Source organism: Dendropsophus ebraccatus, chromosome 3 (genome assembly GCF_027789765.1).
Source record: "Dendropsophus ebraccatus isolate aDenEbr1 chromosome 3, aDenEbr1.pat, whole genome shotgun sequence".
In the NCBI taxonomy this organism is placed as follows: Eukaryota; Metazoa; Chordata; class Amphibia; order Anura; family Hylidae; genus Dendropsophus; species Dendropsophus ebraccatus.
In genome coordinates, this window is record NC_091456.1 from 187,942,426 (window position 1) to 187,961,923 (window position 19,498).

Genomic DNA, 19,498 nt, shown 5'->3' on the forward strand with positions numbered 1-19,498 from the left:
CACTCCAAATACTGTCTGATCCCTCCTGAGTGACGCTACAAAAAAGGAGAAAGCTGTGCCCTCTCTTGCAGATCCCGCGTCGCCAGAACATACCCTACAGATGGGGCTTCCCATTCATCCTCACGGCACGGCGAGATGAAAAATCTGCTACTATACGGGTCACGGAAGACCTACACATGTTCTGCAAAACGCTTGGTGTAGACATCCCCCGGCTGCAACCTTGGGAGTTGACCCCCTTCTCCTCCCCCACCTCCACCTGTGTGGACACAGGTTTCAGCTCACAGGAAACGCCCACCGCAAGGCGCCTCTCCTACTCAGCGAAGATCACCTGGCCGAAACCGTCGTGCCTGAGATATGTAGGACGTTGCCCTTTGTATCCCTTACAAACTCATGCCGTGGGTTCGGCCTCAGATTTGTGATACCGCAACATTTTCTGCAGTTTAGGGCAGCATAAGAGCTGATTTTCATCACTGATTGTTCTTATTACTCTATTGTTAACCTTTATGTGGCTACTGACATTCTCTACCTTTTCTTCAATGCAAGTTTTGTAACTGCTCAGTTTGCTTCTGCCACTCTTCCCCCTTTCTCTGCTGTTGGTCTCCTGACCCCCTCTGTTGGTGACTCTGTATGGTCTGGTCACCTGTGGGTGTTTATCCTATTTCTATGATAGCCTTCAGCCGTCACTAGGAGTGGGGGGGTTCCTCCCCTGGTATAATTCTTGCCAGTGACTTTCTCTTGTTTTTCTTTTTTCCCTTGTCTCGTCTTTTTATGTCGTCTCTCCCCCCCCCCCCCCCCGCCCCCCCTGCCCCCATGTTTAGTTGTTGCCTTCCGATGTATATCCTATATTTCTTCTGGTGCTGTGAAGCTGCCTGCAACCTAGCCGATCTCCTACATTCCACTCACAGTAGCTGTCTTCCACAATGGACGGGAGCTCACTGGGACTCTGTTCTTCCACGCTCCTTCTCTGCCTGGCAGAGATCAGGTACAACTTTGTTGTTTGGCTTCTCATCCTGAACCATCATGGTGTGATTAGTTAGTCTTAATGTAAAGGGCTTCAATTCCGATCTTAAGATGAGACTTTTACTGCGAGAGTTGACTTAGCTACGGACAGACATAGCATTTATAAAGGAAACGCATCGCAATGGGTCAGGTACTTTTAAGTTCACATACCACAAATTCCCCACTAAATATTCTGCTCCAAAAGACAAGAATAGGGCTGGCGTAGCCATAATGACAGGGGCTTCTTGCCCACTCCAGGTTGATACCAGTGAAGTAGATACTCAAGGATGTTATATCATTATCTCGGGTAAGCTGGAGGGTGTCCAGGTCACCCTTTGTAATATTTATTCCCCTAATGAAAAACAGCTGCACTTTCTTAGAAAGATCCTTGCCAAACTGTCCCGCCTTCCCCCATCTTTGCTGTTGGTGGGTGGGGACTTTAACTTGTCGCCATCTGAGACCTGGGATAGACATACTGTTACAGCTCGCACGCCCCCTAGGAACATAGCTCAACTCTCTTCGGCTTTCCGTAGGCTTATTAGGCAACACCGTCCGTTCAACCTTTGGCGAACTTGTCACCCCCCTGGAAAAGACATACAGCTTCTACTCCCACCCGCATTCCATGCATACCCGAATAGGCCTCTTTCTGGGGAATGTACTGGGCCTGCGCTCCACCATGCGGTCTGAGATTCACTTCATCATATCGTCGGATTATGCCCCAGTCTCTCTGGATATTTCAATACTACCTCATACCCATAGGGTCTGCCATTGGCGCCTGAATGATATGCTTTTTAAGCACCTTCCCCACAGAGAGGGCTTGGCAACGGGTTTCCGGGAATACTTCCAATTAAATACAGGTAGTGTTACCGCCCCTGCCTGTTATGGGAAGCCCATAAAACGGTATTCCGCGGTAACTGTATCGCCCTCTCCTCCTGTCTTAAAAAGGACGCCCCGGCCCAAGTTGTCACCCTAACGCTACAATTAAGATAAAAAGAAGCCCTTATGGCTCGACATCCCACCATCTCTCTCCTTAGTGAAATAGTGGCCATCCGTAACTCCCTGAAAGATGAAGCTATATCGCGGGCGACCCGGCTGCTGTCATATACCAAACATAAATATTATGACAAAGCTAATAAAGCCTATACGTTGTTTGAACTGAGAGATCGTATGGTCCAACAATCTTTCTTTGTGATAAAGGACAGAACGGGTAATTTACATTATGATCCCGCCTGCATAGCTTCCCCTTTCTCCGACTATTATGCCTCCCTCTATTCCCTTCCTAACTCCCTTCCCACCGGTCGATCAGAGAGGAAACACCTACTCCGATCCTATCTAGCAGAACGCCGTTTGCCTAAACTACTCCCTGAAGACTTGTCCACACTCAATGCACCCATCACGGTGGAGGAGATCGCAGACATAATTAAAGATTTTCCCTCCTGGGAAATCGCCTGGGCCTGATGGTCTGCCGTACAATTATTACTTTATATTATAACTTTCTCAGGACTGTCTCACTTGGCCTCTCTCATTAATTCTTTTCTGTCCACTATGTTAGACTCATATCACAATTATACCTAAACCTGGGAAGGACCCATCTGACCCTGCTAGTTATAGACAGATATCACTGCTAAATGCTGATTAGAGAATATTCACTAAAATACTGGCGATTAGATTGGGGGCACTCATGCTGACCAAGTTGGCTTTGTGCCGAATCGTCAGGCTGGGGATAATACGCAGCGGATCATAGATCTTTGTTGACGTCCTTACCAGGACTGACTCACAGGGGCTACTCCTAAGTCTGGATGCAGAAAAGGCCTTTGACAGGCTCAGTTGCCCCTTCTTGTTTACCGCCCTGGAGGCTTATGGTATTTCAGGGCCTTTTCTGCAGACAGTCAGGGCTTTGTACTCCACCCCATCGGCACAGGTGCGCCTGCCGAATGCTACTTCGGTGCCTCCCCGTATGCACAGTGGGACCAGGCAGGGGTGTCCCCTATGACCGCTTTTGTTCATTCTCAGTATCGAGCCCCTAGCGGCAAAGATACGTCTTTTTCCTGATGTCAGGGGGTGATGGTTAGGGGCAGAGAATTCAAACTGTCTCTGTTTGCTGATGATATCCTACTTACTCTTACAAATCCTTTGGTCTCCCTCCCTAACCTTTACTCCTTGATAGCTGAATATAGCAACCTCTCTGGATTCAAAATTAATTCCCATAAAACTGAAGCTATATCTGTTTGTCTCTCCTCCACTGTGATCCCTCCAATTGTCCTATCCATATAAGTGGGTAACTGATGGTCTACATGTAATCCGTGTACCGGGCTCCCCAGGATACAGCGAAGTTATGAATGAGGAAATCGACTCCAACACCAGGTTTAACAAAACTGTACTTTACTGAAACATATCCCAAAATTATATACAACAAGCCGAGACCCCTGTGCTACACAGCATGCCCCCGGAAATATGTTGTATAAATACAAACATACTAAATTTACCTACTAGCGAGTTCGGATAGGCCGGCCGCCATATACCTATTAATCCCCTAAATACTCAGGAGCTATCATGTATGGGTGCGTCTCATGGGCGTTTGTGGTGTAGCACAGCAGCTTACAATCTTATAAACTATTTACACTGTTATCAAACCACAAATAAGAACATAACAGGATAAATGGACGAGTATGCTGGGATGTCTCTTACACAGGATAATGTGGTCTGTCACAGACAATAGCCCTAACTAAACTATCTACAGGCCCAATATTTGTCCTGGAAAGCTTAACTTGCACGCTACTGACCCGGGTCTCTTTTAGATAGATTTAACACCTACATTTCCCACCCTCAAAACCGATAAAAAACATGAAAAAACAGTAATTTAGATATCAAATTTTATTATCACAAACATCCAGATAATTAAAAACACCCATAAAAAGTTAGGGGGGGACCAGGTATTGGAAAAAACAGGGCAAATAGAACCAAGTATATGATATGAGAAAATTATCTAAGAAAAGACAAAAAAGGGGGTCAAATAGGAAAGCTTGAAGGAAGTATTGAAGGGTCGTACATGATTAAAGTATTTGCAATCTGTGCCACATCATCCTGTAAAAAATATGCACCACCTCAAAAATATATATACACACACCTACCTAAATCTAAATAAAGTGCAAGTGCATAAAGGTAGAGATGTAAAGCATATGGCAGTGATAGTTAGCTTAAAAGATATAAAGTGCCAATGCAATGAGGTAGGTAATAATATATAACAAAAAACAGGTTAATCTAGAACGCAATGAAGCACAGATATATTCAGACCACTTCATATGCCCTGTACCTGACCAAAGTCACGAACCCCCGTTACCATGTGCGCCTCGACACACGTTTCGCTAGTCGCTTTGTCAAGAGGCCATCTACTAGTGTCTGTGCTAAGTCCCTCTGGGTCGAAGAGAATCCGTGTTCTGCCGCTGTCTACTGCTGTCCTCGGAGAAAGTGCCATTTTACACCGCTGATCGGCGTCCAATAGAGAAGAGGTGAGTATACACAGCTGATCCACCAACGTCCATTGCTGTCCTAGGAGAAAACCTAATTTGATGCGGCTGGTCCACCGATGTCCACTGCTGTCCTTGGAGATCGTGTCACTTTACGCCGCTCATTTACCAATATCCACTGCTTTCCTAGGAGAAAATTGATGTTACGTCGCTGATCCGCCGATGTCCACTGCTATCTATGGCACTTTTACAAGAACATGCATTAAGACATTGGTCCTGCTGTAATAGTCCCAGTACTGCAGCTGCTATAGTTTGGCTGTTTTATTGAAATTTACTGAGAAATTGTTCATCTCTAGCACCAAGATTTGATTTCTGAGTAAAACATTTCCCACACTGTGAGTGTTAAAATGGTTTCTCTTCTGTGTGAATTCTTAAATGTTTAACAAAATTTCATTTGTCATTAAAACATTTTCCACAATCTGAACATGAAAATGGCTTTTCGTCTGTGTGAATGCTTCGTTGTTTAACAAGATTTGATTTATGATTAAAACATTTCCCACATTCTGAACATGAAAATGCCTTCTCTCCTGTGTGAGTTCTCTTATGGCTAATAATATTTGAGTGCAAAGTAAAACATTTTCCACATTCTGAACATGAAAATGGCTACTTTCTTTTGTGAGTTCTTTGATGTTTACAAAGATTTGATTTATTAGTAAAACATTTCTTACATTCTGAACATGAAAAAGACCTCTTCTGCGTGAATTATTTGATGTTTAACAAGATTTGATTTCAGAGTAAAACATTTCTCACAATCTGAACATGAAAATGGCTTCTCCACTGTGAGATCTCTTTGATGGTCAACAAGACTTGATTTCACATTAAAACATTTTCCACATTCTGAACATGAAAAATGCTTCTCTTCTGTGTGAATTATTTGATGTTTCACAAGATTTGATTTTTCAATAAAACATTTCCCACAATCTGAACATGTAATGGCTTCTCCCCTGTGTGAGTTCTTTGATGGTCAACAAGTCTTGATTTCACTATAAAACATTTTTCACATTCTGAACATGAAAATGGCTTCTCCCCTGTGTGAATTCTTTGATGGCGAAGAAGACTTGATTTCTTATTAAAACATTTCCCACAATCTGAACATGAAAATGGCTTCTCCCCTGTGTGAATTCTTTGATGGCGAAGAAGACTTGATTTCTTATTAAAACATTTCGCACAATCTGAACATGAAAATGGCTTATCCCCTGTGTGAGTTCTTTGATGGTCAACAAGATTTGATTTCACATTAAAACATTTTCCACATTCTGAACATGAAAAAGGCTTCTCTTTTGTGTGAATTATTTGATGTTTCACAAGATTTGATTTTTCAATAAAACATTTCCCACAATCTGAACATGAAAATGGCTTCTCTTTTGTGTGAATTCTTTGATGTTTAACAAGATTTGATTTCAGAGTAAAGCATTTCCCACAATCTGAACATGAAAATGGCTTCTCCCCTGTGTGAGTTCTTTCATGGTCAACAAGTCTTGCTTTCTTAGTAAAACATTTCCCACATTCTGAACATGAAAATGCTTTTTCTCCTGTGTGAGTTCTCTCATGGCCAACAAGAGTTGATTTTGTAGTAAAACATTTTCCACATTCTGAACATGAAAATGGCTTCTCCCCTGTGTGAGTTCTTCGATGCTCAACAAGATTTGATTTTACTCTAAAACATTTTCCACATTCTGAACATGAAAATGGCTTCTCCCCTGTGTGAGTTCTTTGATGCTCAACAAGATTTGATTTTACAGTAAAACATTTCCCACATTCCGAACATGAAAATGGCTTCTCCCCTGTGTGAGTTCTCTGATGCAAAACAAGATCTGATTTTCGATTAAAACATTTCCCACATTCTGAACATGAAAATTGCTTCTCCCCTGTGTGAGTTCTCTGATGCACAAAAAGGTCTGATTTATGAATGAAACATTTCCCACATTCTGAACATGAAAATGCCTTCTCCCCTGTGTGAAGTCTTTGATGTTGAATGAGCTTTGATTTATAAGTAAAACATTTCCCACATTCTGAACATGATAATGCCTTCTTCCCTGTAAGATATTTTTTGTTAGTAAAGCTTTTTGCACGTTGTAAATATGAAAACTGAGGCTTTCCTGTATTTTCTCTTCGATGTTCATCGTCTTCTCTGTAAATGTCAGCTTGCTGTGATGGAGCAGAAGATGGGACTTGTATAACAGGATGAGATGAGAGATCTTTGCTGTGAGGGGCTGAGGGTGTATCTGGGATAGTGGACGGCTCCTCATATGTATCTTGTGTGATATGATCCTCTGAGGAGATCTGATGTCCCCCTGAGCTCCTGGTAGAATCATCTGCAAAGGAGAAAACACCATTTCTCTTATTTCTCAGTAATAGAAGCTTAAACATATTGCGGACATGGAAAGTTACTCTTTTTTATGTAACATAATAAGAATGATCAGATCTGTTCCCATCCACAGGAAAACTCTTCTCAGATAAAAAATTAGGATTAGTCCTACCAGTAGGCTGGTTTCTCCGAAAGCTTCACGACGGCAGCACAAGAGTCATGACGTACCTTGGGCAGGAAACACAACACGAGAGGTTGAAATCCCCCCCCCCTTCACTTCACTAGTGTATTATAACATAATTTCTAGCACCACGTGAGGCAAGGTGGGTCAGTGGTGCCGTTGTGAAGCTTTCCGAGAAAAAGGCTTACCAGTGGGGCTAATTCTAATTTTATCTCATCAGCTTCACGATGGCACCACAGGAGAATGCCAACATTTACCTTACGGAGGGACCACAGCTTATAGAACCTTCCTCCCGAAGGCTAGGTTGTCACTGCTCTAAGGGCGGGTTCATACTACGGAATTCTCGAGGATAAACTCAGCGGAATTCCGCAGTATGTCCACGCGCACGGGCGCGCGCCTTTCCGCCGGCTCCATAGATACCATTCTATGGGCCAGCGTATTCCGCTATCCGCCGAAAGAATGACATGACACTTCTTTCGGCGGAATGCGGAATATGCCATATGCCGGCCTATAGAATGAGAAGAAGGGAGACAGGGGGCGCTTCCTCGTGCAATAAAAGATAGCCAGGTGGATGGAAACAAGATCTTACAGGGATCCACTCACCTGGGTAGGTTGTGCAAAAATTAGGCACAACTCTATATGTAGCATGAAAGAGTATACTCCGCAGCTGTACTGGGGGACGTCACCACCAACGGTGGGAGAAGCAAATGTAGATGTGTAATCAGCTGATTACACATCTACATTGGCCTATAGAATGGTGTCTATGGAGCGTGCGCGTGGACATACTGCGGAATTCCGCTGAGTTTATCCGCGAGAATACCGTAGTATGAACCCGCCCTCAAGCAGAAGTCTGTAATGGCGAGTGTATGTTGTGATGTCCATATGTTTTATATTTTCTATGGAAGTTGAAGCTCTTTCAGCCCAGGAAGTAGAAATGGATCTAGTAGTGTGAGCTCTAATCAATAAGGGAGATGCTAAATTATAGGCCTCAATGATGGTTCCTCTAATCCATTTTACCAGGACACTTGGAGACTTTTTTGCCTTTATTACATCCCTGGAATTGAATAAACAAATTTTGATCTTTTCGCCAAGGTTGACAGATGTCTGAATATTGAAGGACAGATATTTGGACATCCAGGGTATGGAACTTTTCTTCCAGATCATTCTTTGTATTTTCACAAAAAGATGGAAGAACAATGTCTTGTGATCTGTGGTAATCTGAAACCAATTTAAGAAGGAAGTTAGGATCTGTATTCAGGATTATCCTATCATCTTGGATGACACAGTAGGGACAGGCTATGGTTAGAGAATATTTCTTACGGTAGGATTAATCCTTGATGCCGCTTTTATAAATCTCTTGATCGATGGTCGGCTAGGTTGGTATCATACATACTGTAGCAGATAAAGCAGAAACTCGAACTATAAGGAGAGCAGGTTTAAGACCTTTAACCAAACCTGCCTGCAAGAAGTCCAGAATTTGAGGTATGTTGGGTGGTGATGGTATCTGAGGTGGAGAGTCACACCAGGTCCAAAAAAAACTTTTCACACCTTCAAATATATCTTTGCTGTGACTGGTTTCCTGCTTTTTATCAGCGTGGAAATCACCACATCTGAAAGTCCGCTATTATTAAGGATGGACTTTTGAGGATCCAGAGGCAGAAAGATGAAGATGAGCTGGGTTTGGATGGTATACCGGACCCTGATGAAGGTCCTGTAGAAGAGGGAGATGTAGCGGATGGTCTATCGCTAACTTTTGAAGAAGACCAAACCAACTCCTCTTGGGCCAATAAGGGACAATTAGTATTACAGTGCTCCTTTCTGTTAGGATCTTCTGTAGGACCTTTGGCTCGGTGAAAGGACCACAGTTGGTCTAGAGCATCTACTGCTAACGGTCAATCTTTTGGATTTAGTGAAAAAAGATGTCCACTTTCCGGTTGTTCCAGGTAGTGAACGGGTCTCTCTCAGGGACTCCCAGTGAGAGGAGGCCTGATTAAAAATGGCGTTCTTCAGAGACCACTCGCCTGGATCTATGATGTTCCTGCTGAGGAAGTCCGCTTGAATATTCATTGTTCCCCTGAGGTGGGTAACAGACAGAGATCTGATGTTTTCTTCTGCCCAGATGAAAATCTTATCCGATAGGGACTGCAATGCGGTCACCTTTGAGCTGACATGTTGTCCGATAACACGTGAACGTGTGAATTCTTTAATGTATGTTCAGCTTGAAGAAATAACATCTGCACGGGCTTTAGCTCATGTGGGGAGGCCATGTTCCCTGAAATAATTGAGATCCGATCTGGGCTCTGCACCCTAATTTTCTGGCATCTGTGTACACTAGCATTTTGTGGTGTAGATTGCAGGAAACTACTTTGATTAAGTTGTTGGTCTGAAGCCACTACTTTCGAGATATTCTCACCAAGGGTGTTAGAGTGTGTTTAGGCCCCAAGTAGTTGTTGGAGGCATCTGGAATGGGCTTGGCTCCAGGACACCGCTGGTATGCAGGAAGATCCAAGGATTGATATCGCCTCCCGTATCTTGCACTTCTTATTCCGGATTCTCGAAATTAGGTTCCCTTTTTTGTCTGCTGGGAGAAAACACATCTGTAATTTTGAATCCACCAATATTCCCAGGAATACTTTCTGGTGATACGGAGTTAAATCAGATTTTTTTAGATTGATTATTCATACTACTGATCCCAGTAGTGACTGAGCCATCTGGAGATCCTCCTGTAGTTTCCGGGTACATTCTGCAATCAGAAGAAGGTCATCCAAGTATGCGATGATGTTGAATACCTTCAGATGAAGGTACGAGATTACCTCTCCCATGATGCTTTAAAAAATTTTGGGGGGCTAAAGAGATCCCAAAAGGAAGCGCTGTAAACTGAAAGTGTTTTATCTTCTTTTCCTTAAAAATCTTTGGTTGAAAAGATTAATCGGTATATGGAAATAGGCATCTTGAAGATCTAGAGCAGGGGTGTCAAACTCAAATACACAGTGGGCCAAAATTGGACAAAGTCGCGGGCCAACCTTGATAATTATTGAAGCGCAAATGCGGCCGTCCTGGCACTGTCAGAGTAGCGTGCGGTGTTCCTGGCACTGTCAGTGGTGTGTGTCTCCCAGCGCTGTGCACTATTATAAATGACATGATAAATTGCTATTATATGATTAAACTCAAACCCATGTAATAGCTAACCCCCCAAATATTGCCCTACGTAGTAGTCAACCCAACCAAAATTGCTCCACATATTAGCCAGCCTTCCCCAATAGTCTCATATAGTAACCAGCCCTCCCACATAGTCTCTTTTATATAGTAGTCAGCCCTCCCCAATAGTCTGATATGTAGCCAACCCTCCCCTGTAGTCTCTTATATAGTAGCCAGCCCTCCCCCCATAGTCTCTTATATAGTAGCCAGCCCTCCCCTGTAGTCTCTTATATAGTAGCTAGCCCTCCCCCCATAGTCTCTTATATAGTAGCCAGCCCTCCCCATTAGTCTCATATAGTAGCTAGGCCTACCCCATAATCTCATATAGTAGCCAGCCCTCCCCATTAGTCTCTTATAAAGTAGCTATGGTAGGCCAGTTGTAATTTAAACTCTGAATTGCCTGGCGGGCCAAAAATAATGGCACCGCGGGCTAGATTTGGCCCGCGGGCCAGAGTTTGACATGACTGATCTAGAGAGACCATCAAGGTGTTGACTCCGATCAAGAGGGTCGTGGATCTTATAGACTCCATCTTGAATCATTTGTACTTTATGTATCTGTTTAAGGGTTTCAGATTTATTATTAGTTGATAAGAGCCGTTGGGCTTCTGGACTAAAAGAAGGTTGGAGCAATGACCCATTTTTTATTCTTTCTTGGGAACTGGTTGAACTACTTCTTGGGAAATGAGTTTTTTTTACACTGGACACCAACTCCTTTTTGAGGGAGGTTGAGGACTGTCAGGAGACATGATACTTCTCTGGAGGACGTTGAGAGAACTCTATTTTGTATCCTTCCTTCATGATGCTCAGTATCCATTGATTCTTAGTGACGGTGATCCAGGTGTCCAGAAAATCCGACAATCTCCCTAATTTGCAAGTGTCATTGTTTGTCTTTGGAGAAAAAAACATTCTTCCCCTTGCCTGCATTTGGATAACTCCAAGGTAATTATCCTGCAATCTGGGTGTCCGGTATGGTTCCTTTTTCTTTACTGGTTTACCCTCTGGTAGAGATCTTTTCTTATCTCCGGATTTTCCTAGGATTTCATCCGGGGCTGACCCAAAGATTTATTTCCCTTAAAATGGGATACCGCAGAGCTTAGACAATGAGGTATTGTCACCCAACCAGTTTTTTAGTCACAAGGCTCTCCTGGCCGAATTGTTTAAGGCCCCGTCTTTTGCTGCTATGCGAACAGACTCTGCAGAAGAATGTGCTAAGAAGGAAATCGAGTCTTTTATGAGTGGAAGAGAAGCAAAAATTTGCTCTCACGGCTCTTGTCTCTGAGATGCTCCTCTAATTGGTTATTCCAAACTTGCATTGCTCTTGCAGCATACGTTGCGGCAAATCTTCATCCTTGAAGGGTAACGGCTCCTTATTTCTTCTCAGGATCTGCCACTCATCTCCAATTAAAGTTTGTAAGGTTTCGTGAACAGGGAAAACTAATTTCTTTTTAGATTTAAGACCAGAAAATAATTCATCTCTTCCTGGGTATCCTCTTCTGAAGAAGCCGGCTCGGTGCTTTGTCTGTACTGATTTGCACTTGAAAATTTCTTTAGTAAAGAAGCCGCTGTTTACTGCAAACCCTGACTGTCTGGACTTTTTTCCCATTGGGGTGAACCACACCTTACCATCCTATCAGCAAAGCAGCAACACGTGGTGACACCTCGACGACCACTGGCAACACTACAACCCCGGGCGCTGCGCACAACTGACTGCTTAGGGGACATAAGGGGGGGTGCAATCAACATGGATTTTAAAAATTTTAATACAGCTGTGACAAAATGATCCATCTACCCTCCATGTCTGTTCAGTGCAGATGGTATCAGGTAGTGATTAAAGAGAAGGAGGGGGAGAGGGGGCAACCGTGTGTTATTCCTGTGAAGATATTGAAGGGCAAAGTATTATGGTGCGTTTACACAGAGATTTATCTGCCAGATTTTGGAAGCCAAAGCCAAGAATAGATTTGAAAAGAGGAGAAATCTCAGTCTTTCCTTTATGGCCTGTTCTCTATTTATAGTCTGTTTATGGCTTTGGCTTCAATAATCTGTCTCTCTCTCTCTCTCTGTGTAAACGCACCATGAAGTCTGTTAATCTGGAGTTGTTGTCAGTTTCTATAGAAGCTATAATATATTGGGAGAATATAGGGCCAAACCGTCTACGCTGAATAGTGGTGGGAATACAGGGCCATGAGGTCTTGTCGGAGGCCTTTCCTGCATCTACACTAAGTATAATGGTCAAAGGTCATGAGGTGTCGTGAATTTGATCACTTATAAATTCTTAACTCTGGTAACAAACACTTGAGCATTTTAGTTCTCGCTGAACATTACGGTCAGTCATTACCGAGCCATGTCTGTGAGCGCTGGGACTTTCTGTGTTTTGTCTTTTTTTTTGAACAGAGAAAAGACCAAATATTGTCACAAAGGGAAAAAGGAACACTTTTTAAAATAAAGTGAGTATATTACATGGCTGCTAGTGATCACAACCCCTGTCGATTGTTTTTTAAAACATGTCGCAACAGGTACCGCAGGGACTGTGATGTATATTAAAATTTAGGCTGAATGATTATATACCTGGAAAACTGACAGGACACAGAGCTTATAATATTCCACACAGAATAGTTACAGCCGGAGACTGAGGAGAATGTGTGACTGTTGTCTGCATTTAGTGGTCACTACTCACCTGGGTGGTTACCTGTAGTGATGTTCTCTTTACACTGCTCATCACTGCTGTTATCTGTCTTCTCTTCTTCTTTTACCCATACGTCTGTGGCATTCATAGAGTTCAGATGTTTTCCCATAGGAATGTCTCCCTTATACTGCTCATCACTGCTGTCATCTGTCTCTTCTTCTTCTTCTTTTACTACCTTGTCTATAGCAATTTTATGGTTCAGATCCTCCCCTATAGTAATTTCCTCCTTATACTGCTCATCACTGCTCACATCTGTCTCTGGAGCATTATTGTTGTTCCCATCTTCCCCCTGATTCATAAGATGTGAGAGAAATATTGTAAAAGTCATCAGACAGTAGAAGTCAGGTGGGATGTACAGATCATAGGGAACATCTCCATCTACCTGATCCTGATCCTGTGGAAGAAGAGGACGGGGACATCTCTCTGGTGCTGTTCTCTTACTGGATCTGACTGGAGGGAACACATACAGAGACTGAATTCATTCTTTCCATCCAGATAATACAGAGAGGAGGTGTGTATATAGTCCTGTCTATTACCTGCTGATGGGAGGGGCTGCTGATCCTCCAGCATCACATCCTTGTACTGATCCTTGTGTCCTTCTACATACTCCCACTCCTCCATGGAGAAATAGACCGCCACGTCCTGACACCTTATAGGAACCTGACACACACAATGATCACACAGTCATCCCCCCCACCCCTCCAGTGGTGTTACTGTATAATGTCCCACCATTCCCAGCAGCCACAGTCTCACCTCTCCACTCAGCAGCTCCACCATCTTGTTGGTGACTTCTCGGATCTTCTCTTCCTCCATTTCCTCATGTATCAGGGGCCCCGGGATTGGGCTCAGGGTTCTTCCCCATCCTTCACACCCAGGGGCCCCACAGCGCCCACTAGAGGACTTCTTCACTACTGTGTAATCCTGTGTATGAAGAGACACATTAACGTTCGTTTTTGCGTATTTGTTTTTTCCTCCTCGTGTTTAAAAGGCCTTGCATTTCATTTACCTAGAAACCCATATGAGCCCTTATTTTTTACTCCAGAAAAAAATTATATGCACGGTGAAATTGAAAATAAAACGCAATATTTTTTATTTGGGGTGTTTACACCGTTCGCCCTATGGTAAAACTGACATTATCTATATTCCTCAAATCAGTACAATTACAATGATAGGCAACTTGCATAATTTTCATTTTATTTGACAGCTTTTAAAAAATTAAAACCTTAAAAAAAAAAAGTTCCTTAAAGAGGACCTGTCACCCCCAGTGCCAGGGTGACAGGCTCCCGACCCCCCACTGGAGCACCCTATACTCACCTTATCCCGCCAGGTCCCGCTTCTGGAGGTGGTGACTGAGATATCAGAGCCCGACGCGCGCTCCTCAGATGAGTCCAACGCTCATAGAGAATGACAGGTGAATCCGACGCTCCGTCATTCTCTATGAGCGTTGGACTCATCTGAAGAGCGCGCACCACCTCCAGAAGCGGGACCCGGCGGGATCAGGTAAGTATAGGGGGCTCCAGCGGGGGGGTCGGGAGCCTGTCACCCTGGCACGGGGGGTGACAGGTTCCCTTTAAAATTGCTCTATACTGATCCTCATAACACTTTTATCCTTTGGTCTATGGGGCAATTTTGCACTTTGGAATTTTTTATTTTTATGTATAAAATGGGAAAAGGGCGTGATTGAGACTTTTATTAGGAGAAGGGATTTTTTTATTAATAAAAAACTTTTATTAAAAAGCACTGATCCCCTGAGAGACTCCTATATACACAGCACTGATCCCCCTGGGAGACTCCTATATACACAGCACTGATCCCCCTGGGAGACTCCTATACACACAGCACTGATCCCCCTGGTGGACTCCTATATACACAGCACTGATCCCCCTGGGGGACTCCTATACACACAGCACTGATGCCCCTGGGGGACTCCTATACACACAGCACTGATCTCCCTGGGAGGCTTCTATCTACACAGCACTGACCCCCCTGGGGGACTTCTATATACACAGCACTGATCCCCCTGGGGGACTTCTATATACACAGCACTGATCCCCCTGGGGGACTTCTATATACACAGCACTGATCCCACTGGGGGGCTTCCATATACACAGCACTGATCCCCCTGGGGGACATCTATATACACAGCATTGATCTCCCATTGAAATCAATGCTGTGTATATTATACAGCACTGATTCATCAGATCAGTGTTCTATTATTCTGGTCTGTTGCAGACCAGATACATGGATCGCCAAACCGTGATAAGCGTCATTCTGATGCTGAGTCATGGCCTGGCCGGTATAACGTATCTCTTCTCCGCAACTGCATAGTGGGGGGAGATCTGTCCACTAGAACACCACAGGCTGCAAAGAACTTTTAAATGCAGATGTCATGTTTGACAGCTGCATTTAACTGTCCTAATTAGCGGGTGCGGCCACTGGCCACACCTGCTAATATTTGCGGTTCTGGGCTGTATGATGGCGGTGGTTCAGAGCGGGGTTGCGGCATAGCCCCTCTCTGAACCTCCCCACCCACCACAGGACGTGCTGCTACATCCTGCGGAGGGAAGGGGTTAATATCACTTCATCCATTCACAGAATCCCTCACCTCCCCAGTCCTATCCATCTGTTATTCCATAGATAAGAATGATGTCATGATGACATCACTCCCAGAATCCCTCACCTCTCCAGTCCTATCCATCTGTTATTCCATAGATAAGAATGATGTCATGATGACATCACTCCCAGAATCCCTCACCTCTCCAGTCCTATCCATCTGTTATTCCATAGATAAGAATGATGTCATGATGACATCACTCCCAGAATCCCTCACCTCTCCAGTCCTATCCATCTGTTATTCCATAGATAAGAATGATGTCATGATGACATCACTCCCAGAATCCCTCACCTCCCCAGTAAGCAGGAAGAGTATGTGTAGGGTGAGGGTTATTATCCTCTCGGCCATCTTGTCTCTGTCTCTCTCCATGGTTGATGGGTCGGTCTCTTATATAGAAGATATCAGCAGAGGATCCTGGAGTGTTGGGAGATGAATGGAGAGAAGATGAGACAATGTAATATATCTGGTATCGCTCAAAACCATAAAAAATAACACTTCATACATAACACTGCTCAGTCCTGAAGGGGTTAATCCTCCCGCTGTCCCCCAGCTCCTTCCCTCCGCCTGCAGAGCCGTACAGGAGCCGTGTGCTTCCCCTGTGCTTCCAGGACCTGCTATGATGTCACAGTCATGTGATCAGTCACATGGAGGAGGAGGAGTCACATGATCAGGGGCTGCTGCTCAGTGTATGCAGGACTCTGCTGTGCTGGATGAGTTGAAGTGATGTGTGTGCAGCAGAGCTGTGTGTGTGTGTGGAGCAGAGCTGTGTATGTGTGATGTGTGTGGAGCATGGGGTATATATTTATTTCCTCATTTTAATTTACTGAAACAAAATCCTCCCCTGGTGGTGGGTACCGTACACCCCAACAACATGTCACTGTCTCTATAACTTGTCATGTGACCTTGAGCTTCAGCTACAGCTGACAATGACGTCTCCTGCTGGTCACATGTCTCCTTATTGTCTGCTGCGGTACGGCATCCCACTTGTGGGGCGGCCCTCACTGAAATTCTGGGGTAGAGAGTTATCAGCCACTACACAGACACTCAGCTCATCCCTTCAGTCTTCAATGTGATTCAGGTCTGAAGATTGCAGGCCGCTCCATGTGAGGTGCCCCAGTCTACAGCAGCCGCTCCATGTGAGGTCCCCCAGTCTCCAGCAGCTGTTCCATGTGAGGTCCCCCAGTCTCCAGCAGCTGTTCCATGTGAGGTCCCCCAGTCTCCAGCAGCTGTTCCATGTGAGGTCCCCCAGTCTCCAGCAGCCGCTCCATGTGAGGTCCCCCAGTCTCCAGCAGCAGCCGCTCCATGTGAGGTCCCCCAGTCTCCAGCAGCTGTTCCATGTGAGGTCCCCCAGTCTCCAGCAGCCGCTCCATGTGAGGTCCCCCAGTCTCCAGCAGCAGCCGCTCCATGTGAGGTCCCCCAGTCTCCAGCACCCGCTCCATGTGAGGTCCCCCAGTCTCCAGCAGCAGCCGCTCCATGTGAGGTCCCCCAGTCTCCAGCAGCAGCCGCTCCATATGAGATCCCCCAGTCTCCAGCAGCCGCTCCATGTGAGATTCCCCCAGTCTTTAGCAGCCGCTCCATGTGAGGTCCCCCGGTCTCCAGCAGCCGCTCCATGTGAGGTCCCCCAGTCTCCAGCAGCCGCTCCATGTGAGGTCCCCCAGTCTCCAGCAGCAGCCGCTCCATGTGAGGTCCCTCAGTCTCCAGCAGCCGCTCCATGTGAGGTCCCCCAGTCTCTAGCAGCAGCCGCTCCATGTGAGGTCCTCCAGTCTCCAGCAGCCGCTCCATGTGAGGTCCCCCAGTCTCCAGCAGCAGCCGCTCCATGTGAGGTCCCCCAGTCTCCAGCAGCAGCCGCTCCATGTGAGGTCCCCCAGTCTCCAGCAGCCGCTCCATGTGAGGTCCCCCAGTCTCCAGCAACCGCTCCATGTGAGGTCCCCCAGTCTCTAGCAGCAGCCGCTCCATGTGAGGTCCCCCAGTCTCTAGCAGCAGCCGCTCCATGTGAGGTCCTACTAGTCTCCAGCAGCCGCTCCCTAATAATGCTGTGACCTCAATGACCTGGAGCATTGTCCTCCATGAAGATGACATTATGTGGCTGTGTTGTTCATGCAGAAACACAATGACTGGATAACTGATGTTATACAAATAGTATGGGCTGTCTCTGTACTATCCAATCTGTGTACAAGAGTTCTGAATGCACTTTGGAATTTTTTTGTGCTTACACTGTTTAGCGTGTGAGATCAGGAATGTGATAATTTTAATGATTTGGCAAACACGCACGCAGCGATAACAAATATGTTTATTTATTTATAAAAATGAGAAAACCCCTGGGGGAAAAGACAAGAAAAGATGTTTCTCCACAGATGACGTATTTTCTTGAGGTCTCCGGGGAGGAGATATACACCCCTCTCACGTCACATAAAGCAGTCTACAAGACAATAGTCACTCCATACTGTATATGAACACTATTGTCATTGGTAAACAGATAAACCAACTCATATGTCACTTATAAACATATTAAAAAGAACACACCCTTCTGGCCCCCACTTGTAACCAGCCTCTGCTTAGAATACACACTATTAACCACAACCCCTGATATTTATCCATGAGCCAATCACAAATCCACTGAACTAACAACAACTTCTCAAATCAGTGGCTGAAACTAACTTGGTTATAGATTTTTTTCCAAGAGAAAGAACAACACGTCTTCGAGGAACAGCTAGATGTTATTACCATTCCACATGGTGAAGAAGCAACTCCAACTACGTATGCTGATTTCACCACCTCAGATGATTAAGAAGAATCCAAAAGCCTTAAGTCAATAAGAAAAGAAGTGAAGTCACCCCATACCTTCCATAATAGGGAGGAATAGACTAGAATCTGACTTTTGACTTTCATTTGTATAAGGATTGTTAAGGATGTGATATTTTGTATATTTAGTGAAACCAGTACAATATGGAGCTGACCTTCTAAACATGTAGAGATGTTACATTCCGTAAAGCTTATGTAAGTAACCGCTAGTGCTATGTAAATAACTGTTCTTGTTTGTCAGCGAATGAAGTACTGACACAAGCCTTAGTAGAAGAACACCTGCCTTCAGGATCAGTGTTGGACTGGGATAACTGGGGCCAACCAGAGGAAATGATCCTTGGGGCCCACCAATATAAAACCAGTGAGACACGACATGCTGACCTGCTCCTTTCCTTGATTCATTTGTGACAAATCCCTTGTGAATAACATTTTTAGTCAAACTAAAAATCTCAGAACCCCCTACATTTATACAGCTCTCAGGGTATGCTGGGAGTTGTAGTTTCTTAGAGGACAACACTTTAATAAATCACTGTGTGCAGAGGCTCATGTGGCTGCAATCTGTGGGTGACAACCATCAGCCCTGAAGGTCCAGCAATACATCTGTCTACAGCGGCAGTTATCAGAGGATTGTACTACAACTCCCAGCATATTCTGAGGGCTGCAGACTGTCAGTACATGCTGGGGGTTGTAGTGCCTGCAGCTGTTGTAGTTGGGTCCTAGGTGCATTATACACTGGATGCTTTGTGGCATATAAGAATACATAGATCCACTGGCGTAGCCACCGTGGTCGCGGGGGTCGCCGCCGCGACCGGGCCCGCCACAAGGGGGGCCCGCGGGGCCCCCCGATCAATCACTCTTGTGACCGCAAGCATTGTTTTGCCTGCGGTCACAAGAGTCTGGCTCCGTCTTTCCCACGGCTGCTGCGCGGCTGCCGGGGGTGTCGCGTCTTACCCCCGGCAGCGCGCGCATCCCAGAACTCCCTGCGCGCCTTGGGCCCTGACTTCCGGTTTCCGGCACGCAGGGAGTTCTGGGATGCGCGCGCTGCCGGGGATAAGACGCAACACCCCCGGCAGCCGCGCAGCAGCCGGGGACAGATCGAAGGAGTGAGGATCAACGTGGGAGCGCGATGTCAGGTGAGTTTTGTTTTTTTATCAGCCTGTACGGGTGGGGGGAAAGGAGGGGGCCA

The 19,498-nt window shown here is 45.2% G+C and overlaps 2 protein-coding genes across 2 annotated transcripts in view; both read right to left on the reverse strand.

Annotated features, from left to right (window-relative positions):
- The window catches only part of LOC138786743 (oocyte zinc finger protein XlCOF22-like), a 148,125-nt gene that overhangs the window by 34,866 nt on the left and 93,761 nt on the right, over positions 1-19,498 (reverse strand). The window lies entirely within an intron of this gene.
- On the reverse strand, positions 4,917-9,082 carry LOC138787580 (zinc finger protein 665-like). Its single transcript, XM_069964927.1, has 5 exons — positions 8,899-9,082; positions 8,033-8,233; positions 5,445-6,880; positions 5,195-5,382; positions 4,917-5,073 (listed from the first exon to the last, which is right to left on the reverse strand). The coding sequence occupies exons 1-5, from the start codon at positions 9,080-9,082 to the stop codon at positions 4,917-4,919; spliced, it is 2,166 nt and encodes a 721-aa protein (XP_069821028.1).